The following is a 24,219-nucleotide window of genomic DNA, read 5'->3' on the forward strand; positions in this document are numbered from 1 at the left end:
ACCTGTGCCTCCGGAGAGAATACCACCTTCTGTTTATTTCGTACAGTGCTACTGCGCGACCAAGTAGGCTGAGAGCTGTCAGAGGCATCGTGAAAACGAAATCTCGATGAACTCCAGGATATCACATCTTAAAAATAATCCTAAACCTTCTTCCCAAGCTAGACTCACCCTAGCATACATTCCCCATCTCCCTGATTTGGGGCCAGCGGTAACAGTAACAGCAGTCCTAATCATCATCACCATCATAGTAACCGTGGTATCTGACTGGAATAAAGACCCCCTTTCCCCTACCTCACTTAAGAAAGGACTGAAAATGAGAAACTTGAAAAGATGCAAATTTCAAAGCCCTGGCTGGGTAGCTCAGTTGGTTAGAACATTGTCCTGATATTCCCAAGGTTGTGGGTTCAATCCCAGTCAGGGCACATACAAGAATCAATCAGTGGATGGCACAAATGAGTGGAACAAATCAATGATGTTTCTTTCTTTCTGTCTCTCTCTACATGAAATCAATCAATAAATTTAAAATTTTGAATAAACAGCTCTTAGACCCCCATCTCATCTTACCCTCACAATTTCCTTTGGAAATCTCCCCTTTAGCCAGAAATTTCAACATTTTTTTCAAAACCTTCTTGTGAGATTTTGATGGCTGGAACTGTAAAGGTCGGCACCTAAAAAGCAAAATAAATTAGAAAAGTCAACCCAAACTTTAAAACAAATAAACCAGCTGTGGATAGTATCCAGTACAATGAGGCAAAGCTCATGCTGGAAACTTATGACTAGATAAAGACAGGGCTTAACGTAGCCTCTACACCCCAAATCTCCCTAAAACTAGTCAAGGAATAGAAAAAAAGGAAGACGTAAACCACTAGGAAAAAGAGAATGGGAGAGATGCTGGAAGCTGGAAAGCAGAAGAACAAACGCTAACTGACTTAGCAGACCAAACAGTAGAATCTCAAACCTGGACAGTGAGAGAAGCCACATAGAGACCCGATTTTCTCTGCATTACCCCTAAAACACTTAGGGACTGGTGGTACATAAACACTCCAGGAGATGTGCAAGAAGGTGGGTCTAAAACCAGGAAGATCCCCTGAAAGCCTCCTTTGAAAGTAGTTAGACATCAGATGCCACCCCCACTCTACACAGCTGATTTCCTACACAACCCAGCAAAAAACTGCAAAGTTTTAGGAAAGAGTAAAAACAGAGCCTCTTGCGTGAGGAATACAGCACAGCTGAAAGCTATGGAGACATACCGGAAACAGGAAGCTTAACTCAAAGTCTAGGACTGGATGCTGAGCCCTGCAACCCACTGCCCCAACCCAGCCCAAAGCACCAGCAGGGCACATACGAGAATAAGCGACGAATGTGAGGCTGCATGGAAGAGCAAATCAATGTTTTTCTCTCTCTCTCTCTCACATACAGACCACACACATCAATTTTTTAAAAATTAAAAACAATTTATCAGAAACCACACTCTGCATGTGACAAGCACCTGATAAATTACAGATGCTTTGTGTTTTTCTTTAACCCACTGAATTGGCCTTTTCTGGTTACTGTTCCCAGGGTTCAGGCCAATCAACTTCAGACTTACCTGATAGAATCCTGGCCATAACCTAGTAATAAAAATTGCTATCTGAAGGACAGTGACTTCTGCCTTCGAAGATGTCACTGCTGCATAACCACACAAGTTGAACAGGCCCAGCACTGCTACTCTGTCATGTTATTCTTTGTGTAATAAAAAAGATGCTGTTGGCAAACCAGACAGACAACCACCTTCCTGTTTACTGTCTCAGGTCTGTGATCAGTCAGAGAACGGACTCTTAACTTTCTTGGATCACAGTGTCTGCGATCCAAGAACCAGTGAAACTTCTTGGGAATCTGTGATCCTTCTAAATGTGCCCCCTCCCTTGTTTGATTCTGCTGCATGGAGGGTCTGTAACTTTCATCAAAGTCTCAAAACAGCACAAAAAAGGAAGTGCGGCTAAGAGAGAGGCTACGAGGACCAGTCAGACAGTGATGGATACGACCGTTCGCTTTTTTAGTTAAAGTACACCTCGTATATACACACGACTGCAGGAGACGCATGTGCTGCACTGTTATCGCCTCCCCCCACTTTGTACAAGGAAAGAGAAGGGGAGAGGAAGACAATGAGGGAGAAGAGGAGGAGAGCCTTTATAATCAAAGAAGGGGGGGAATCTTTCCCAGTTAGGGTGGGATAAAGGGGGCAAAGGGTAAAAACCGAAAAGATTATGAACAATCACTCAAATGCTTTGCAGGAAAACAAGGGATTTTATTTAAGTTTTCCGTGAAGAAAAGCGGACCCCAAACGCACGTGGTGGATCGCGACCCCCTCCAGAACCCCACAGTGCTACTTTTCTGTGCACTGTTTTAGAATCTGATGATGTTCCAGGCCCTCCCTGTGACAAAATCAAACAAGGGAGGGGGCACATTTAGAATGATTACAGATTCCCCCAAAATTCCACTGATTCCTGGTTAAGTACTGTCTCAAGAAATACAGTAGAGCAGGGGAAGCCCTGAGCTGAAACCTGTAAAAATCTGGTATCTAAAAATAATTTCAGCCCTGGCTGGGTGGCTTAGTGGACTGAGTGCCGGCCTGTGACCCAAGAGGCTGCTGGTTTGATTCCCCATTGGGGCACGTGCCTGGGCTGCAGGCCAGGTGCCCAGATGGGGCGTGCAAGAGACAACCAATCACTATTTCTCTCACACATCCATGTTCTCTCCCTCTTTCTCCCTCCCTTCCCCTCTAAGAGTAGACAAATAAAAAATAAAATCTTTAAAAAAATCAATAATAATAATTTCAGTATTTACCAATATTTTCCAACTGTTTCATGGTATCACTGACTAGCGTGCCAAATAAAGAAGTATTTTTCCATATTTATATATGAACCAATTAAATATTAATAAAACCTATTGATCAGCACGTGAATACAGCATCAGTAGGTACAAAAGCCATAACTCACTTGCGTTTGCATATAACGAATGTTTACCTAGAATATAAATTAACATTTAAAACAAGTAAGATTCTATTAAAAAAATTACACCTTCATATTATAGAGCCCCCTTCTAGCAATCAAAACTCTTACCATTGCCCTGACTGGTGTGGCTCAGTTGGATGGGCACCAACCCACTAAGCCAGAGGTGGGCAGTTCGATCCTCGGTCAGGGCACAAGCCTGGATTGTGGGTTTGGTCCCAGGTCAGGGTGCATATGAGAGGCAACCAATTGATGTTTCTCTCTAGCAACAATGTTTCTTCTCTCCCTTTCTGTCTCCCCCCTTCCTCTCTCTCTAAAAATAAACAAATGAAATCTAAAAAAAAACTCGTACCTTATTGTGTACTGAGGACAACATGTTTCATTCATCACAGGCTTGTACACATACTTCCCACTTCTGAAATTACAAAATAGCTTTGTTAATTTCTTACACATTTCTCATACATGCCAAAGTAGATTAGGACAGAAGCAGGAACTTAACTAGGGAAACAATCTAATCAACAGTATAAAAACGTCTTTAGGTTTAGTCACTCTTCCCAAGCACAGAAATTCCGCCCCGTGGGCAGACTGAGGACCAGAGGACTCTTTCTCCACCTGCACCTGCGTACTGCAAGGCTAATCACCTGTCACCTTCCCGCCAGCGTCTGCGATCCTTTCTGTGCTGGCTCTACCACCGCAATCCTAAATGCCACGGGCAGAGAGCCGCCCAGGATGCTGCAGGGCCACTGTACACTGCTGCCTATGGCCCCCACACTTGGGGTTTCACGGGAAACAGCACAAAGTACCCCCAGGCCAACCTGCTCCTTTCAAACTTCTGTATCTCAGTTAATGGCAGAACCATGACATCATGAGCTGAATTTTGTCCCCCAAATTCATGCTGAAACCCTAACGCCCAGCACCTCAGAATGTGACTACATGTGAAGGTAAGGCCTTTAAAGAGGTGACTGGGTTAAAATGAAGCTGTTAAGACGAGTCCTAATCTGATCTGATGTGTGTCCTTGTGAGAAAAGAAAACTGCAAACACAAAGGGACACCACATGGCACCAGGGATGTGCACCCCAAGGGAAAGGACCATGTGAGGACACAGCGAGAAGGCAGCCCTGTGCAGGCCCAGGAGAGAGGCCTCAGAAGAAACCAAAGCTCTGGACAACTTGATGGCAGACTTCCAGCCTCCAGGACGGTGAGAGAACAAACTTTTGTTGTCTAAGCTGCCCCATCTGTGGAACTGTTACGGCAGCCCAAACAAACACGAGTTCAATCCCCAAGCCAGGAACCTAGGGCTCACCTTAGACTCCTACCTCTAAAGTAGCTCTGTGTCCTATCAGCAAGCTTCCACCTCCAAAATGAATCTGAAATCTGTCCCCTCCTAGCTATCACCACTGCCACTGACGGTCGTGTTGGCCTTTGCCATCTCACGTCCCGACACCGCCACCATCGCGGGCAGCAGTATTCTGCCTCCAAGCCCTCAAATCCTCCTTCGCTGGGCAAACGATGATTTCCAAAGCACAAACTCCATCACACTTCTTTGTGACACAGAGGCCTTCAGTGGTTCCCCTCTGCCTTTAAAAATGTTCCTTATTGTGGCACACACAGTCCTTCAGCATGAGACCTACAGCTACTTTTGGAACCCACTACTGAGTTCAAGGCCAGTTGGGAAGTTTCACCTGCTGTGCTTAATCCTCTGTCTCCCGGGGGCCACGGGCACAGGGCACTCAACCCTGCTCATACTACACATATCAGGAACTTCACCTAGTGCTCCATAGTTGCTTTGAAATCACCTACATAATAACTACCAGAAAATTCTTAGCCATCATGGAATCCTAATTCAAACAAACCAGCTGTTTAAAAAAAAAAAAGACAAATACTGTATGATTTCACTTACACGTGGAATCTAATGAACAAACTGAACTAACAGCAAAATAGAGACAGACTCACAGACAGAGAACAGACTGACAGCTCTGGGTGGGGGAGGGATTAAGCAAAATGAGAAAGAACTGATGAGCACAGACAACAGTGTAGTGACTGGTGGATGGGGACTGGGTGGAGGTGTAAGGAGGGACAAGGGGGATAAATGGTAATGGAAAAATACAACAAAAAATAAACTATTAAAATCATAAAAGACATTTTGAGATGAGCAGAAAATCTAATCAAAATTAGGTAAGAGATGGCATCAAAGAATTATTAATTTTGCATAATATGATAAATGCTATTGTGGATATGTTATTAAAGCATAAAAGACACTTTCTTAGAAACACATAACTATTTACAGGTCTACTGATATGACACCTGAAATTGGCTTTAAATTATTTTGTGGGGGAAGAAGAGGAGGCGTGCCTTGGTCCACCTGGGCTGCCATCCCAGAGTGCCACTGACTAAGTGGCTTCTAAACAACAAAGTTTATTCCTCACCATCCTGGAGGCTGGAATGCCCAAGGTCAAGGCACCAGCAGGCCCAATGTCTCATGAAGACAAGCTTCCTGGTTCCTCTTTTCATTGTGCCCTCTCAGGGCAGAAGGGGCGAGGACACTAATCCCATTCTTGGCGGCTCCACCTTTACAACTTTATCACCCACAAAACCCCCCCTCCAAACACTACCATAAATGGGAGTTCGGGTTTAACCCACAAACTTTGGTGGGACACAAACATTCAGCCCAGTGCAGGGAGCAAGAGGAATGGATGAAACAAGATTGGCAAAATGTTAACTATTGAACTTGGTGGCAGGTACGTGAGATTCATTATAATGTACTCCCCATGTTTGTGCATATTTAAAATTTTCCTAATAAAGATCCTTAAAAAAGAGAGACAGAAAATGATTGCGCAAAATAATAAAAAATTTCTTAAACCTCTTTCCAACAAGAGGAAAACACTTTAAAGGCAAACAGTATTTTTTTTCAGTTACAAGAAGAACCTGAGTAATAACAGAAGCCACCTTTGCACTAAGGAGCTTTACCTCCGCCATCCTCGGTCTATGAGATCCTGATAGTCCTGTACTGTCATGGAATGTGCCCACATGCCTGAAAAAATAAGTAACATGTCAAGGACAGCAGGCTGAACTTCTTACTTTTTTAAATTCAAAGCAGTCATTTTTTAATGTGGACACAGAAGGAAAAAAATCTGGCTCACACTGGAGGAAAAGTATAAAGTTTGCATACTTGTTGGTTTGACATAATACATAACAAATGAAAAATATGACATATCACCTCAATTTTTTTAAAAAACACACACATCAAAGTTATTACACTGAATTCAAGATCAGTCAAGAGTCTCCACGACATCATAAATTTAGGTCCTCACTGCAACCAGATTATAGTAAACCTTTAAACAATAATAATACCCCCAATAAATTATTAAACTAGTCTCTTCAGAAAAGTTAGAAAGTGTTTTCTTGTGCATATACATTTCTTGATTTTCATATATATTTACAGTACAGTCTCGAATATCAGAAAAGGACAAAAGTATACAGTCATAACCTTCTTAAGTATAAAACTAAAAATGACCCAAATGCCTAGGAAAAGGTGATTACAGGTTCTGTGTCATCAATATGATAAAATAATTCTGGAATCATAAAAAAAATGAAGACCATAAAAAAGACACTGAAAGGTGTAATTAACATTAAGAGAAACAAAAACTTTTCTCCTGTACAGAGTAAACAACATCAGACTTGTAGAGACAGGGGCAGACCAGACAAGCAGGACGCAGTGAGAAAAGCTAGGGCACAGGAGGACTAACACTGACAAGTTCACTCTGTGAGCTTGATTTCACCGCCTGTAACACAGGAATAAGATAACCGACCTACCCACTAGGTGGGGTGTTCTACCGTAAAAATTATTATTAAGATTAAAATTGGGATAGGGTAAAAATTTTAGTGATCTCTTTAGGTAACTAAAGGGTCAAAAGCAGGTTTCTTCCGCAAGACTTTAAATACTGAACATCTATATTAACCAATTTTCTCCTAGTAAAATTACTAGAATAATTAAAAATCTATTAAAATGTTAATTTTAGACATTTAACATAACTTATTTATCACACACATATTACAGTTTCAATACTAAAATTCTGAAAAAGGGAGGAATCCATTGAATAAGCTAAGGCCTAAAAACAGTCACCATTTGTTGTCCTTCTGGGTTTTTTCCCTCCCAGGGGTGTAATCATGTCACCTCATTTGCATCCTGTTTATTTTCTCCGTTTAATGCTACACTCTAAACATCTTCCCACTTAGCTCATCATCTTCATAATCCTCACTCATAAAGACTGCATTACGTGACATTCTACTCCCTCAGAAGCAGTACTTAATAAACACTTTTAATTAATTAGTAAATGGACACACTATAATCACCCAAATCATTCCCCTACTGTAGGGCATTTACACTGTTTTCAAAATGGGAACTACCTAAACTTACATCTTCGTGGATAGCCCACTTACCACTATGCTGGATTGTTCTTTAAAACAGGAGATTCTGCATTTGCCAATGCATGCCATTGCGGGAAATAAACACCATGTTTTGTTTACTAACAACACATTTTTCGAAAGAAACCTAAATCATGATAGGAAAGGAAAAAATCAACTGCAGGCTGGCTTTGCGTCGTCATCGCAGTGGGTGGAAAAATGACATGGCATATAAGCGCCTGGTAAATATTTCAAACACATCAAGACAAACCGGTCCCCTCGCCAGCAGCGCCTACGGTCACCAGTTTCTTGTATCTTCTTGCGGAGACCATTTTATTCACGGATGCCCACGCACAGGTGTGCACATACACCGTTTTTTACACAAATAGCACCACCGGGCACTCCCTGGCCAGCACCTACTACTGGGGATCCTTCCCACATCAGCGTCAGAGTTATAGGACAACTCTAGGCGTAACTGACGACACTACTGGGCTCCTTCGCACGCATGCCAACGTCTATTTACCCGTCACTGGTGATGGGCATCTGTTTCCACACTTGGCTGCTGCGAGACAGTCACTATCTCGCACGTCCGAGCACCCGAGTGAAGAATATGCACCTAGAAGCTTACCTGCTGCATCAGGTGAAGTCTGTTTTTATGTAATGCTGACAGCCACGGGGTAGCTGCATTCGCACTCCCTCCACCAGACAGGGACTGGGCTGGGGCTCCAGCCGCCGTGGGTCCCTCGAGCCGGTTGGCTCAAGCCGGGGAGCAGCGACCCTCGAGGACGCCCTTCAGCCGCGGAGCCCCAGCGGCCTCGGCGCCCTCCCCTTGCCCACCCGCCGGCCCGCTCACCATTGGAGCGACTCCCCGACTCGTTCTTGCAATAACCACAGCGGTAAAAGCCATCGCCCTGAAAATACTCCACGATGCTGGACGAAAGAGCTGTACAGGATGCCATGGCCCCGGCTCTCCGAACGAGGCGCACCCCAGCCCAACGCCGCCGCCGCCACCCCACAATGCACCGCGCCGCCCGGAGGCCAGGAGGCGCACTGGCAGCCGCACGGCGGCCCGCAAGCCCGGCCGCGCCGCAGTCGTAGGGTGGTGACGCCGCCCGCGCCATTTTGGTCCCGGGCAGCCTTTGCCTATTTCTCTTCCTTCTCGGAGAGGAACGGCCATCTTCGGTGAGGGTGAGGCTGACAGTGGGAGCGTGAAAGGAAACGGTCTGGGAAGAAACGAGTGGGAAAGGGAAGCGGGCGTGGGAGAGCCGGTCCCGAGTGCCCCGCCGCGAGGGGCTGGCGCGGGGCACGAAGCGCTGGACGCGAGGTGGCCGCGCCAGTTCGGTCAACGGAGACACTCACCGCAGGACGCTTTGCCCTCCTCCGCGTCGCAGTAGCCGCAGTGGTAGCCGGCTTTGAGTCCCTTGTACTCTACCACCGAGGCCATGGCCGCGCAAGGCTCCGCACGGGCGGGCCACGCCTCTCGGCGTCCCGGGGCCGACCTCCGAGGTGCGCGGGGGGGCCCGCCACGGGGAAGAGAGGAGAGGGGAAGAGAGAAGAACGAGGTCCGGCGGTGCTTTGCTGAGCTCCAGCTCGGCCCCCGGAGCGGCACCTCTCATCCAGTCCTTTTTGGGGTCAGGACACCCCGCGGCGTGAACGTGATGGAGGTCCTGTACTCCGGTCCCTTTACATACTCCATCGCCGGTCCTTCCCACAGCTGCCCCTCGTCAGCCCCATTTTACGGATTGGAAACCGAGGCACGCAGGCTGGGATCAAAGTTATTTACTGTGGGTCTCAGTTTGAAAGTTACCATCCCAGACCGTCCCTGGCCGCCATGTAGCCAACCCAAGCTCCTTCCAGACCAGCAGGTACTCACGTACACTCGCAGGCCTTCCGAGCGGCCCGGGTAGATGGGTCGAAGGACACATCGCCTTGAAAGGACACTGCCAGAGCTAGTTGCTGCCTTGTGCCACTATTACCCCAATGCCGCCCTAACTTACGACTTGCAAAGGGAAGCTGGGCATCTAGATTTTTTAAATACAGTATTTGAGGTGTTACTTTAAAAGAATTTAACTGTACAGCCAAACAAACTTAAAAAGGCTGAATTCAGCCCTTGGGCCTCAACAATCTTACAAACCACTTATTTTTTTTAAGATTTTATTTATCTTTAGAAGGGAAGGGAAGGAGAGAGGGAGAGAAATAACGTATGGTTGCCTCTTGTGCACCCCCTGCTGGGAACTGGCCTGCAACCCAGGAATGTGCCCTGACTGGGAATTGAACCATGATTCTTTAGTTCACAGGCCCGCGCTTAGTCCACTGAGGTACACCAACCAAGACGCAAAGAACATATTTTAAAGGGGGTTTTCCAGCGAGGACGAGTCTGCGGCAAAGCATAAAAATGAGTACCTCCAACAAGGCAGTATTCCTTAATCTTTGTGTGTACTGGTAATTTGATTCCTTTTATTTTCCCCAGTCAGCAATAAAGCTAATTATCTTTCTGCAATAGTTTAAAAAGTGAAATGAAACTTGGCAAGAGAGAGGTAAACTTTTGAGATCAGTTCCAACCTTCTTGACTTCAAGGTCCATGCTGCTGGGTTTGTGCCCAGTGAAACAAGAGCTTGCTTGCCGGCAGAGTAGCCTGTTAACTGCTAAGCAATACTTGTGCCCGTGACAATGGGGAAGAAACTAGGGGGAGCTATGTAGCATGCAACAGGTTTTCAGGGCCCCTCTAGGCTTCTCCAGCGTTAGCCCCTTACTCGAAGGCTTCTTGTTAGACACCATATTCTTAGAACCACCTTCCTCCATTTTGTTCATTATAACATTTGATTAGTCTCGGTTTTTTTCCTGGACAAGCTCATGTTGAATGAAAGGGTCTGTTAAATGAAACATGCTCAGTACAGCGAGTAGGATGCCAGTAGGCTTTTCAGTCTTACAGCCTTGTCCCCTTCACTCGTCCTTTTGAAGTCCCAACCGTCCCCACGCCCTAAACCAACCTCAGCCCAGCGCTCCAGGGCATGCCAGCCTTGAACTAGGAGAATGTCCAAAGTCCTAAGCATATGTTTCAACTCATGGAATCCTTTACAGCAACTTCACAACATAGAAAACAGACCAAAGAGGCTAAATAACTTACCTAACGTCACACAACTAGTAAAAAGCAGAAGAGAGTAAAGGTGATTAAATTAAATTAGAGCAAGAAAGAGAGCAACAAATACTAGGACTGGACTTCTGTAGATGAGGAAACACAAACCTTCACCTGGTTTCCCCCTTTGGGGTGTGGGCAGGGGGGTTGGGGGTAGAAGCACTATTAGAATGTCCTTTTATTTATGAAATTGCCTACAATAGATAGTTACCTTTGCTTTTAATTATTTCAGTTATATCAATAATCACTTTTTTCAATAACCACTTTAAACGTCAGTGGTCTAAATATATTAATGAAATGACAGTGAGACTGGATAAAAAACAAGGCCCAACTGTATGTTATCTACCAAAAAATCCACTATAAATATAAAAAAACAGATGAATTAAAAAGAGACAGAGAGAGCTATGTTGTTAACACTAATCAAAAGATGGCTAGAATCTTGGTTGGTGTGGCTGTGTTGCAGAGTCATCAGCCCATGGACCAAAAGGTCTGGGTTCGATTCCCAGTCAAGGGATGTACCCAGGTTGCAGGTTCAATCCCCAGTTGGTGTGTGTAGAATCAATGTTTCTCACATTGATGTTTCTCTCAAAGCAATGAAAAAATGTTCTCAGGTGAGAAACATTAAAAATAAAAAGATGGCTGGGGAGTAGCTACATTAATTTCAGACAACGTAAACATCAGAACAGGGAAATTTTGGATCAAAACATATGTTACACAATAACAACAGGTCAGTTCTGCAAGAGCACATAGCGATCCTTGATCTGTATGCCCCCAGCACAGAGTCGCAAACCACGTGAGGCAAAAACTGATAGCATTGCAAGAACTAATCCAATTCACTCTTACAGAAACCTCAGCATTCCTCCGTCAGTAACAGACCCAGCAGGCATTACGTCACTAAAGACACAACTGAACTCAACAACACCACGAATCAACACGATCTAACACCCAGCGAGCACTTCATCCAACAGCAAGCAGCAGCACCCACACCATTCTCAAACTCTCATGGTCTATTTTTGACTAAAAGAGACTGCAGCCCTGGCTGGTGTAGTTCAGTGGATTGAGCGCGGGCCTGCGATCCAGACAATCGCGGTTCAATTCCTAGTCAGGGCACATGCCTGGGTTGTAGGCCAGTTCCCTGTAGGCCAGTTCCCAGCAGGGGACGCACAAAAGGCAACGATCCATTGATGTTTCTTCTCCTCTCTCCTTCCCTTCCCTTCTAAAGATAAATAAATAAAAATCTTTATAAAAAAAAACATTCTGGGTCTCTAAAATAGAAATCATATAAAGTATGCTCTCACGCCATGGTAGAATAAAACAAACAGCTAGAGAATGCCAAAATGTTTGGAAATTAAACAACACACTTCTAAATAATACTTGAGTCCAAGAAGATTCAGGAGAAATTTAGAAATACTTCGAACTAAATGAACATGAAAATACAACTTAACCAAAACAGGAGATGCTGCAGAAGCAGTGCTTAGAGGGAAATTTATAGCACTGAACGCATGTATTAGAAACTATCTCAAATTAACAATCGAAGCCTTTGCCTCAGGAAACTAGAAAAAGAAGAGCAAGTTAAATCCAAAATAAGGAGGAAGCAGTAACAAAAAATTAAAGCAAAAGTAACTGAATTTGAATATAGGAAATCAATAAAGAAAATCAACAAAACCCAATGCTGTTTCTTTGAAAAGACCAATCAATTTGATAAAACTGGTAAGTCTAATTAAGAAAAACCTAGAGCCCTGGCTGGTGTAGTTCAGTGAATTGTGTGCAGACCTGTGAACCAAAGGGTCAGGAGTTCAATTCCAAGTCAGGGCACATGCCTGGGTTGCAGGCCAGGTCCCCAGTGGGGTGCCTGCAAGATGCAACCACACAGTGATGTTGTTTCCCTCCCCATTCCCTAAAAATAAAGTCTTTAAAAAGAAAACTAGAAAAGACAACCAATATCTAAAATGAAGAATCCCATGGACATTAAAAGGACAATTACTACCTATAGATAATGATAACCTAGAAAAAATGAATCAATTCTTTGAAAGACACAATCTACCAAAACTCACAAAATAAGAAATAGATAATTTGAATAGGCCTATATCTAAGAAATAGAATCAATAATTAATGACCTATGAAAACGGCACCAGGCCCAGATGGTTTCACTGGTAAATTTTACCAACTTTCTACAGAGTCTTCCAGAAAATAGCAGCAAAATTAGTTTTCTAACTTATTCTGTGAGGTCAGCATTACGCTGATACAAAAACCAGACAAAGACATTGCAAAGAAAGGAAAACTCCAGACCAATATCTCTAGTAAACATAGATGCAAAACTCCTGAATAAAGTATTGGTAAATGGAATCCAACAGTGTGTAAAATAATCACACACCACCACCTAGTAGAACTTACTCCAGGTAAGCAAAGCTAGTTCAACATTCAAAAGTAATTAATGTAATTCATCACATCTGAAGGCTAAAGAAGAAAAATATCAATAGATGCAGAAAAAGAATTTGACAAAATCCAACACCTTTCATGATAAAAACGCAGCTGACTAGAAATAGAGAGGAACTTCTTCAACTTGATAAACATCTATAAGAACCCTGCAGCTAACATCACATTTAACCGTGAGAAACTAGATGCCTTCTTGGTAAGACCAGGAACAGTGAAAGGATGTCCCCTCTCGCCACTCCTGTTCAACTTCACACTGGAAATCTGAGCTAATGCAGCAAATAAGAAAAGGAATAAAAGGTACACATATTGGGAAGGGGAAAAAAACTACCACTCTTTGTTCACAAATGATATGTTTGGCCAAATGGAAAATCCCACAGACTCAACAACAGCAAAATTGTCTTGGAACTAATCACCAATTATAGCAAGGTTGCAGAATACAATGTTAATTGGAATTTGAAACTAAAAAAATACCATTTACATTGGCACCAGAAAAAAAAAGAAATACTTTTGTATAAATCTAACAAAATGTATAAAATGCCTGTATAAGGAAAAGTACAAACTGAAGATGAGAGAAATCAAAGGCCTAAATAAATGATGAGATGGTCCATGTTCACTGATAGGAAGGTGAATATTAAGATGTTATTTCTTCCCAACTTGACCTTTAGAGTCAAAGTAATCCCAGTCAAAATATCAGCACATTATTTGAGGATATCAACAGGTGGATCCTAAAGTTTCTATGGAGAGGCCAAAGACTGGATGTAACCAAAACCCTGTTAAAGAAGAGCGATGAAATCAGGGAAAGGACACTACCAGACTTTAAAACTCACCGTAAAACTAGAGTAAGCACAACAGTGGAGAAAGAACAGACCAACATCAAGGGAACAGAGCAGAAAGCCCGAAGTGGATACACAGACACAGTCAACTGACCTTTGACAAAGGAGCAAAGGCCATTCAATGGAGAAAGGAGAGACTTTTCAACAAATTCGGCTGGAACAACAGGGCATCCACATGCAGAATAAACAAATCAACCTACACACAGACATTATACCCTTCACCAAAGTAACTAAGAATGGATCATAAGCAAAGAAAATAAAGAACTCCTAAAATTCTTAGCAATAACAAACAACCCAGTTAAAAATAGGCAAAAGATCTGTATGATTATAATAGTGAACTCCTATTATTATAAATTCGTCAGAACTCATGGAATGTACAACACAATGAGTGAATCTTAAGGACTTTGGTTAATAATAATGTATTAATATTAATGTTTCAATTATAACAAATGTACCACACTACTGCAAGATATAAATATTAGGGGAACTTAGAGAAAGAGTACTTTTCATCCACATTTCTGTAACCCTATAGCTGCTCTAAAAAATTAAGTTTATTAATAAAATAGAACAGTGGTTTAAAACTTTTAAATTGATTACTTGTGGACTGGTAGTATTTTGTATATCCTGGGTATATTTTAATCTCATCTGGGTTGTTGGGTTTTTTTTACTTTTGTAAACGTAGCTCCTAGAAAAATGTAAATTTTATCTGTGACTCACATTCTATTTTTGTTGAACAACACCCGTGTAGAACCAAGTTCTTGCAGCGCCACTCGGCCCACCCAGTGCTCTGCTTGTCTACTTGTCTTCTGCTGGTGGCCCTACAGTGTGAGGATCTTTTCTCTAGTGCCGCTTCTTTTTAATCACTCTCCTACTAACATTTCATAGCTCTCTGTTTTAGGAAGTCATCACAATTCCCCTGGGCCATGCTCCGGCTCCAGTGTCCCTTCCCACACAGAACTCGACATTCCAGCCCCCAACATCCCTCCCTCCATACAGAACTCTGCCTGTGCAACTTTCTCTAGGCAACGCCTCTCTGATTGAGTCACCTCTTGCTTCAGGGGTCTCAGGAGTGTCGCCACTCTGCTCAGAGCATGCTCCCTAAGAAGACCTTGACCAGCCCCACGTCACACTGATGCCTGACTCCCTCCACAGTGAGCGCCCTGCCCTCTCTGTACCGCGGTTTCACAGGCGAGCGCTTGCATGCACTTCCTGCCTCCCTTACTGGATTGTAAGCTCTACAAAGGTAAGGACAGTTTCTACTCCTCCGGCAAACCAAGGTTGGTTAGATGGTATGGCGTGTGCTGAAGACACAGACTTTGCTTTTAGTTGTCCACGTTCAAGTTTCAGTCTCTCACTAAGCAGATGTGTGGCTTTCGATACAGCACTTAACTTTCTTAGCTGACATTTCCTCATACAAAAAATTGGGAGTATAAGGTTACCACACAGGCTGGTGGGAGTGTCACGGGTTTTACGTTTAGATTCTACGGAGCCACTTCCTCTTTTATTTTGTTTTTACAATTCTGCCAAATGGAGACAGCAGGCAAGGTGCTGTTTCCAGTGCCAGAAGTTAATCTGAGGTTATACTGTGAAGTTCATTTCAAGTTCAGTGACATAAGTGGTTAATAATAATTTCAGTCCCGGAGACATCCTTTTTCCCCAGGCAGAACTTCGCATAACTGTTTAGACATAGTTCATGTTTTTTGAAAAAGGCTTAAAATTTAGGTGTATAGTAAAAATACTGTTAGCAAAGAGTCCTTTGTTTTTATATTTTTCATAGAAAAACATAGTTTCAACCTGATTTGCTTATCGAAAGTGTTCTTTGTTTATCTCCCTGGCTTAAGAACATTCCTTATCCTCCCGGTTCCTCTTATCAGGAAAGAGAAACAACTTACAACACAGTACTTAAATTAAAGTACTTTTGTGTCCATGTTATTCTCTGTATGTAAGCTTTATTTTAACGCAGCTGATTCCTTAAAGAGAGGCTCATATTAACTGCATTCTTTTTAATCAAACAAGAGTGTTCTACTCCTGTTTTCACAGGAGGATAAATAAGGAACTGCCTTTTGGCACTTCACACAGTGCCTGGCTCAGAGTGAACAGTCATGCCTCCAGAGACGGTGGGCTAGGCTCCAGGCCCCCACAGTAAAGCCAGTTGTACTGTATTTGCTAGTGGAAGGTCTTGCTTTCAATTTGTAAAAAAAGAGACACATCTGTGAAGTACAATAAAATGAGGTGTGCCCGTGTTAGAAACTTGTTTTGGTAGTATGACGCTGTCACATCTCACGTATTGTAACAATTTTGGCTGAATTAATATCACGTGAGTTTGACAGTCGAGTGGCGTGACTTTATCAGTGTTACAGTGGTATCTTGCTTGGCTCAAGAAACAAATGATTAAAATGTAAATTGAAATTTAATTCATCAGTGCTTTGGTTTGAAATAGACAGAAACCACTGTCACGACTTGATGTTTGAAATTCTTTCATTTAAGCATAAAATATCCATGGTTACTTTTATAACTCATTTCTCAGTCTGAGCTTGGACTTCAGTTTTGGAGATGGAGCAGGTTCAGGGTGGTGTGGCCGTGCACGCTGGTGGCGGCTGGGGCTACAGCTTCAAGAAGTCTCTACACACAGTCCACTTTGGAAGGCAAAGATTTTAGTCCTAGTCAATGAGAAGCCAGTCTGCGATTAATTACTGTACTTTCTCCTTGTTGCATTTTTTAAAGAACTAGAGACAACTTAGTGAGCTACACGAAGACCTCATTTGGACAGATGCAGCTTCTATACATCATGAAGAGTATCTTGATGGAATATGGAGAATCATTTTCATTAATTTGCACTTCAGTGTTGGTGTATTTTCTGCTTCTTTGTTTTTAAGGAATGACCAGTTATGAGCATAATTCAATAACGCGACTGAAAGTATATTGAATAGGCTTGGAGCTCCCAACCTCCCAAGCAGCAGTGGTATTTAGCTGAGTGGCGGTACCGGCTAAGCAAGGATGAGACCGCATGACTGGCAGTCTACACCCTCATCCAACCTCCACCGACTACTGATTGTGTGCATAGGGTCCATCTCAGGTTTCCCACTGATTCCATTTCCATGGAAGACAGACAATATATATTCAAAAAGAAAAAAGATGCTTCTGTCGCCTCGAAAGGTGCTCCCCCGACTGCCCTGAGATGGAACGGCTGTGTCTGTGAAACAACCCAGCTCACACTGAAGTTCCTTCCCTAGTGACAAGATGCTGTCTTCACCCACAACCTCACAGTCGTCTCTACGTAGATAGTAATGACGCACAGAAAGCTTGTGACTGCTTTTGGTTGCCCTAGAAATCAACCTAAAACAACCTGAAAGCTGATGGATGCTTGGGGTGGTTGGGAGTCTGATAGCGGGCCAGAAACCTCAATGACTAAAAAATGGTACTTTGCAGAAAAGAGAATGAGCGATCAGAGAGACGAGAGCAGTTAGAGCGCAGATGCAGAGAGGAACACGGTGAAGACCAAAGGTGTCCCAAAGGTTGGCAATCAATCGATCCACAGGGCAGTGGCTGAAACAAAAGACGCCAAAGGGAAACAGCAGGAGGCTGCAAGGACGGTTCAAGTACTGACAGCGCTGTGTGGACAGGGTGGGGGGGTGTCTAAGGAAGGACCCACCAGCGGGGCTGACCCCACCTCGCACCTTCCTTAGGTAACGGACTCAGAATGGTTGGATCTGAGTGCAGAAGAATAGTAGGTGTTTGTCTTCCACTTTGACTAAACGTGAGAGAATGTTCATCATCTGGTAAGGAGTGTATGTAGCACAGGAATGAAAATTGTGTGCTTTGCAGCCATTCAGGCACAAATTCTGCTTCTGAAACTAACCCTGGGAGCTCAACAAGTCTCTCTCGGCCTCAGCCCATTTCACCATGATTTGGGGATAACGAGTACCCACCCCATGTAGGTGTTTGGAAGATTAAGTAAAAGAATCCATTTAAGTTCTTAGCACAATGCCTCGTGTATAGTAAACTCTATAAATGTTGCTTTGGAAGTAATACAAGATCTCTTAGGAAAGAAAAACACGAAAGCGGAAATATGAGTCTGTTAAGTAATTAGCTTTATTTAAAAGGCAAATAGAGTTTTGGTGTCTTCCAGTTCTATGTTCTAAAATCCTTCTCTTTGCTGCTTAGAGAAGTCAGAGAAACTAAACTTATAACCCAGATTGGTAAACACAAAGCCTATTTATTTACTAAGCAGGGTAAGAAATAACAGGTCTGGAGGATGCATAAATATGACTGCAGAGTTTTCTGCATCACTGTCAAATCATTCATCTAAAATGTAAACCTTTGACAAGAGTCATGGAACACATTACAGTTGGACAGCTGGTGGTGGGAATTAATGATAGCCTAGAAATTATACTTATTGTTAATAACTCTCCTGACAACTTAAAATGGAATTAACCTACTTTGAACAGTATTTTCCCATCAAAGGTAAGGTCTTTGTTCCACCAGCAATTCTACACAAAGAGTGGTTTGTGAAATTTGAAATAGCAGCTTAGCCTCCGCTGTCCAGGGTGAAAATGGAAGTACTTCTGATAGTTTCAACCTCAAACACTATGTGACTCTTTATACTTTTACTAGAGGGCATTTTTTCCTTGCTTCAAGGAAAAACAGAAGACAATAAACAAATCGTGGAGTCCTGCCTGGTGGCACAGAGGAGTGCCTTTCACTACATATGAAGAGTCAAGACCCAGATCACTCCCTAATGTAATTCACACTACAGCATGTTTCCTGAGACCCTTCTCCACGCCCCAGTATAATTTCTTTTTTTGATCTTCCAGATCAGCAGGGGCCAAAAACACTCAGACCCTGGAATTGCAGTAGGTTTCCAGTCCCCACTACAAAAGAAGATTAAGGTGAGGAAATACATTTACTGTGAACTTCAGAGCCAGTAACAGAACCAAAAAAGTTTATCACCAAGGGCAAAAGGGCCCAAGCGCCTGTTATGTTTAGTTCAGCACATGGGTCAGCCCTGAGCACGTAAACACAGTGTGTGTCCTCCAAGGGCTGGCGGGTGAGGGGGTGACGCCAAGTGTGTGCCGAGTCGCGAGGACGGGTTTTGTCCGAGTGAGTTCGTGAAAGGTGTGTGCGGGGAGGGGGGGGGTGTCGAGCTGAAACCTACAAACCGCATGTGTGAGCCCCGGTCGGAGCTGCTATAGTGTGTCTGGGACTTCATGAAGGAGGATGTGAAAATGCTCCCATGGGAGAGAGAACGTGGCTTGTGAGGACAGAAAGTCCACGCGGCTGCAGCAGAGCGAGCGGTGGCGACAAGGGGCTGCCGGGGGAGGCGGTCAGGAGCCAGAGTACGGGTGGCATGCTGGAGTTCAGGGTTTTCTCCGAAAAGCCAAGGACCCTCCCACAGCCTTCCATGCAGGAAAGAGACGGGCTCCGATTTGTGGAACGTAAAGGTCACTCTGGCTGCCATGTGACAGGTCTGAGGGGACTCGGGACAGAGGGGCAGAAGGGCGGATTCGGGGAGGCCAGTGAGGCTGCTGCTCCAGGGCGGGTGCGTTTTGAAGTTTGAAGTGATGGGACCAAGAAGGGGAAACTGAGGAGGACGAGCAAACAGCGTCTGGGTCTGAGGCCAGGCCAAGTGCAGGGCAGCCTGGTGCGCCCGACTGCCTCAGTCCTTCCTTTCCCGCTCTCGGGAGCAGAGCCTGACACGCGGCAGGTCACCTGGTGGAATGATCGAGACTGTCTGTGTCCACAGAGGACAAATGTGACTGTGCTCTATCTTAAGTGACAATTTCTCTGCTATACTTTCCTGCATTACATTTAAAAGCCAGAACCAGCAAAGTAAGTGAGGAGGTGGCCATAAAGTGGGAAGGGAATTAGGGGCCAGTCACCCGGGGACATTCAGGTAATGGCTGGAATAGTCTAGGGGTCCAAGAGAGCCTCCATCACCTGCCCTTGTCCGTAGGATGGACAAGTATTTCAAAGAGGACACAATGCCATGAGAGGTCAAGTGTGGCAGGGACGGAGGTGGGCACACTGAATTCATCAATGTCATGATCACCTGTGACCCAGCTAAGAGCTGTCTCGAAGACAGGGTGGGGGTGGAAACCCAGTTGAAGAGGATTAAGGGGAAAATTTGAGGGGAGAACGTAAAGAGGGGCTGTGGGTAAGCGCTTCGTTACAGGGTGAAGGGGGGAGACAGGGCAGCCGCAGCTGGAGAGGAATGTGCGGTAACGGAAGTTTCTTCTTGTTTGAAGCCAGTGTGCGCTGAAGCAGAATTTTTATGCTAATGGAGCGATCCAGTAGCTGGGGAATTCTGACGAAGCAGGAAAGGGGATCTGGTCATTGCAAAGGAAGCTCCTGAAGCCCAGTGAGCACAGATGGAAGAACTGGCTTTTGATAAAGGGGCAGGGTTCCCGTTACAGAGGCAGGAAGGTGGAGTCTGGGATAGAGGCGCTGTGGTGGTTCTAACGGGGACCAGGAGGGCGCTCCTGAGTTACTGCTTCTGTCTCCCGAGGGACCGTAAGGCACAGGGGGGACAAGTCTTCACCTAGGAGGGCATGCTGCGGAGGGCGGTGCAGGGGAGAGCCCTGAACGGGGGCCTGGGCAGCAGTGCCAGGCAGGGCTGACAGCCACGTGAGATCTGTGCCACGGCTGCAGCACAGGACGGTGCAGGTTCACAACGTTCCCACACCCCGCCCCCGACAAGCACCGAGGTGGTGTCCGTTCTAGACAAGTGAGGAAACTGTCGGTCCAAGTTTCCACAGGAGAGTAATACACTTCGTAAACTGAAGGCCCTGTCTTTTGACTTCTGGTTTGCCAAAGCAGAGGAATACTACGGGCAACGATACCAGGAAGTGATGGAAGACTTATGGAAATACGAAATGTTTCCAAAATGGGAAATTGAGGTAGAAGAAGAGGAAGAGAAAGAGAAACCACAAAGTGAGAAAATAGAAGATGCTAAAACCTGGGACTATCTGGTGCCCGAGAGGGAGCTGAACCACATAAAGAAGCACATCCACCGAACACAAAAAGCGAGACAGCTCAGAACGGACAAGTATCCGACACTTCCCGGAAGGGTCCCCAGAGAAACGGCTCCCCCAAAAGCATGCCCCCTGCAGAAGAGCGAGCGCACTGGAAACAGCCAGAGGACGCCCAAAGCCAACACCCCGAGGCAGCGCGTGGCCTGGGCGCAGGAGCAGATGAAGAGACATCAGGATCGCATGGTTCGGGGGCGGGAGCTGGCTGAGAAGAGCAACAACCAAAGTGCTCTGAGCCCGGCCGCCCCGGCTCCTCCCCTCCCGAGACCTCGGGCGAGGGCAGAGGAAGTGAGAGAGTTTGAGTGGGTCACAGCCTACCCCCTGGCCCAGCCTCAAGACGACGCACCTATCCAAGTGACTGTTCTGAGGGAAAAGTCAAGAGAAGAGGGCAAGGTCAAAAATCCACTTCCAAGGCAGCTCCTGAACATACCACCATTTCTGAAAAGCCAACTAGAAAATAATAAAGTTATTTTCTAGATTATCGTTATTTCTCTTTGAGGCTAGCTTACTTTCATAGTCACTAGTGCAGTAAAACCCCACACCCGCGTTTTGTTCCTAAGTGCCTCGAACCGGGGAGAGAAAACACTGAACGATAAAACTGCTGACTGAGAACCACCGTTTTGTTGCACCTCACAGTTCCCTATGGAGAACTCAGGAGAGCTCAGCTGGGCACGTTTCTGCCCCCCGTGCCCCCCTAGAGCAACTTGGGGACACCCAGATGGCTGGGCTGATCTGGAGGGGCCCAGACTGCTGCCCCTATATGCCCTGGGCAAGAACAGCTCAGAGGCTGGGCTTAGCTGGGCTGAGCCCGCTCCCGTCCTCCCCTCCCCAGGTCGTTCCAGGGCCACGTGGCAGCTGAACTTCTTACACAGTGACGCGGGCTCTGCCAGGCCTGTCGGGCACTAGAGGCCCCTTACGACCCAGCCTCAGAAATCCCAGTACAGCACTTCGGCCGCCTTCTGTTGCTCCAACAAGTCACCAAGCCCAGCCCAAGTTCAAGGGGAGAGGAAACAGACTCTTCCTCTCAAAACAGTTGGCAGCCATCCTTTAATCTACCAGTCCAAAATTCTGAAAAGCCTGTCACGCAATAGGAGAAACAGAGCAGAACATGTCCAAGTCTGGGGCACCAAAAGCTCTACTGTGAGAACGTGGGCCGGGGAGTAGGGTGGCAATTCAGGGGCACGTACGTACGTGGAGCCCGAGAACGCCCCTTGGATGGTAACGCCTCAGGGAGGCGGAGCATCTGTGTCTGGCACTGCTGCCTGCCTCCAGCCAGGGCCACCAGCACAGAGTAAGGCCCAGCCCTGGCCCCGGGGGCCTCCTCAGGAAGTGACGTGCAAATAAGCAGGTGAGGAGCGCAAACAAGATGACAGAGGTAAGAAGGAGGTGCTACTCCAGCACCGGGTTCTGGGGGAGAAGAAAGGCTTTGGGGATAGGATAGGAGTTTGGTTTGTAAAAGAAAACATCCATGAGTTAGTTTTTTTCCCCAAGTCAGAAGTCTACATAACTTCTGTTGATAATTTTTTAAAGCAGTGAAAAAGTACATGGTTAGATACTCAGTAGTTACCGAAAGGTATGAAATGCAAAGCAGCTTTTCCCCCTTGGTTTGAAAAAAGTAACCACTCAAGTTTCCTCCGTGAAGAAGGTTTGAAACAAGCAGAAAGTAAGTGAATGAAGGGAAGGAGAAAGGCAACATCGAACACACATGGCTTGGGAAATTATAACGTTAAGCCTACACGTGTGATTCCATGTCTGTGAAATGCCCAGAACAGGCAATTCTGGGAGCTAGAATAGGCATGTTTCCAGACAGAAGTAGGTTAGCGTTGGTTAGGGTTGAGGGGTCAGGGGGTAGGTGAGGGAGGCTGAGCGGCTGCCAAAGGGCAGGGGTCAGGTGAACCAGAATGTTCTAACACTGTGGTGATTCACAACGCTGTGAGTAGACTAACAAATAATAAAATACACTTTAAATCGTAGGGTGAAGTGTAGGGTGTTTGAGTTATATCTCAACAAGGCTGTTGAACAGAAATGAAAGAGATGGCCAGAGTTTTCAGGACGAAGGGAGCCCAGAAACGTAGGGGAAGGGCCGGATCGGCAGGGCTCGGAGCTCACTGAAGGGCCCACGTGTTTTCAATCTCGAAGGCAGTGGGGAGTCACTGAGAAACTGACATGCGGTCTTAAGGAAGCGGAAGAAATCTGAAGGACAGACAAGAAGCAGGGAACACCAGATGGGAGTCTGTGGCAGAACGATGGGCAAGGTGGAGATTCGAGAGACCAGAGGAGAATTATGACCAGTAAAAGTCAGGATTGCGGTGGGGGGCGGGGAGAGGGTGAGAAAGAAAAGAACTCACAGCTTGCTTTCTAAGGAAATAAAGTAGTCAAAGCAGCAGTACAGGGATGGCCCAGAGAAAAGTCCCAAGGGCTGTTTCATGTATGTTCCAAACAGCCCACGTGCTGTGGAACAAGCCACTGGTATCAGGTATCACATGCAGCTTTTTAGAGAAGGTTCGTCCAAGTTCCGGGATGATCGGGACACAGATGGGGCACAGATCCTGAGAGAAAGACGGTGGAGGGAAAACCAGGGAAAGAATCAGACACGAGGAGGTAGCGTTCGAGAAGCACATTTTCAAGTGTCAAATGCGCAGCACTTACCCACTGGATTTTACAATTTGGAAAGGAATCGCCATGAATCTGGCGTGAAAGAGCCTCAGTAGAATGGAGGGAATGGACTACTTTCCCAAGTGGTTCTTATTTAGAGGCGATAGGGCAGTCACTTAGGGGGTCACGACAATTTTTTAGGAGAGACAAGCAGGGTTGAGGAAAAGCAGGTGTGACAGGCACAGCGGACCCCTGCGGGTGCAGGAGGAGCTAGAATTCGGAGCTATCCACAGAAGAGACACCCCCACGTCTGACACTAGGGGGAAGGGGGGGGGCAAGGGTAGATGTGAAAAGCTGGGGAATGGACGAGGAACCAACCAGGGACTCGGAGAGCACCAAGGACGGCCCTGAAGGCCCAGCAGAGATTAGACGCACGGGCGGAGCACCAGCCCACCCCGCCCCGTGGTTTTCCTCCGTGCGGCCAGCAGCCTCGGGCACTGAGAGGACAGGCGGCCGGTGAGACGGCCGGTGAGACGGATCCCGGGCCAGCCCTGCTGGGGAAAGCAGTCCGGTCGGCCTGGCCGAGGTCCAAAGAGCCGCTTGTGTGTAAATCACAGGCCGATTCTTAGGACATTGCGGATGCTCGGCCACATTTTAGCTACAAAAACCATTTTATGCGGTACAACTTAATGTGTGTTGACTTGACTAGATAACTTGACGGCTAAAGAGATGTAACGAGAACCATAAAGATCTAAGGACCATGGACAACCCATCTAAAACTTCCAGTGAGTCAGGGC

At 45.6% G+C, this 24,219-nt stretch overlaps 1 protein-coding gene and 1 long non-coding RNA gene across 10 annotated transcripts in view; one reads left to right on the forward strand and one right to left on the reverse strand.

The window, feature by feature from the left end:
• ATE1 (arginyltransferase 1) overlaps positions 1-8,909 on the reverse strand; it is a 127,087-nt gene extending 118,178 nt beyond the window's left edge. For 4 of the 9 annotated variants that reach the window (XM_053668398.1, XM_053668395.1, XM_053668396.1 and 1 more), the window contains exons 1-4: positions 8,248-8,430; positions 5,958-6,021; positions 3,343-3,405; positions 565-668 (exon numbers count right to left, since the gene is read on the reverse strand). In XM_053668398.1, the coding sequence (XP_053524373.1) occupies positions 565-668; positions 3,343-3,405; positions 5,958-6,021; positions 8,248-8,353 (337 nt within the window). In that variant the 5' untranslated portion in view covers positions 8,354-8,430. Of the gene's footprint in view, positions 1-564; positions 669-3,342; positions 3,406-5,957; positions 6,022-7,430; positions 7,521-8,247; positions 8,432-8,753 lie in introns of those variants that run through there. The other 5 variants (XM_053668394.1, XM_037164862.2, XM_053668397.1 and 2 more) reach the window with 4 other exon arrangements.
• LOC128627933 (uncharacterized) lies at positions 8,549-18,694 on the forward strand. The gene is made up of 3 exons (XR_008392233.1): positions 8,549-8,582; positions 14,858-15,042; positions 18,614-18,694. It is a non-coding gene; the product is annotated as an uncharacterized LOC128627933 (long non-coding RNA).
• Positions 18,695-24,219: the final 5,525 nt, after the last annotated feature.

Source organism: Artibeus jamaicensis, unplaced genomic scaffold, assembly GCF_021234435.1.
Source record: "Artibeus jamaicensis isolate MK-2021 breed Jamaican fruit bat unplaced genomic scaffold, CSHL_Jam_final contig_490, whole genome shotgun sequence".
Lineage (NCBI taxonomy): Eukaryota > Metazoa > Chordata > Mammalia > Chiroptera > Phyllostomidae > Artibeus > Artibeus jamaicensis.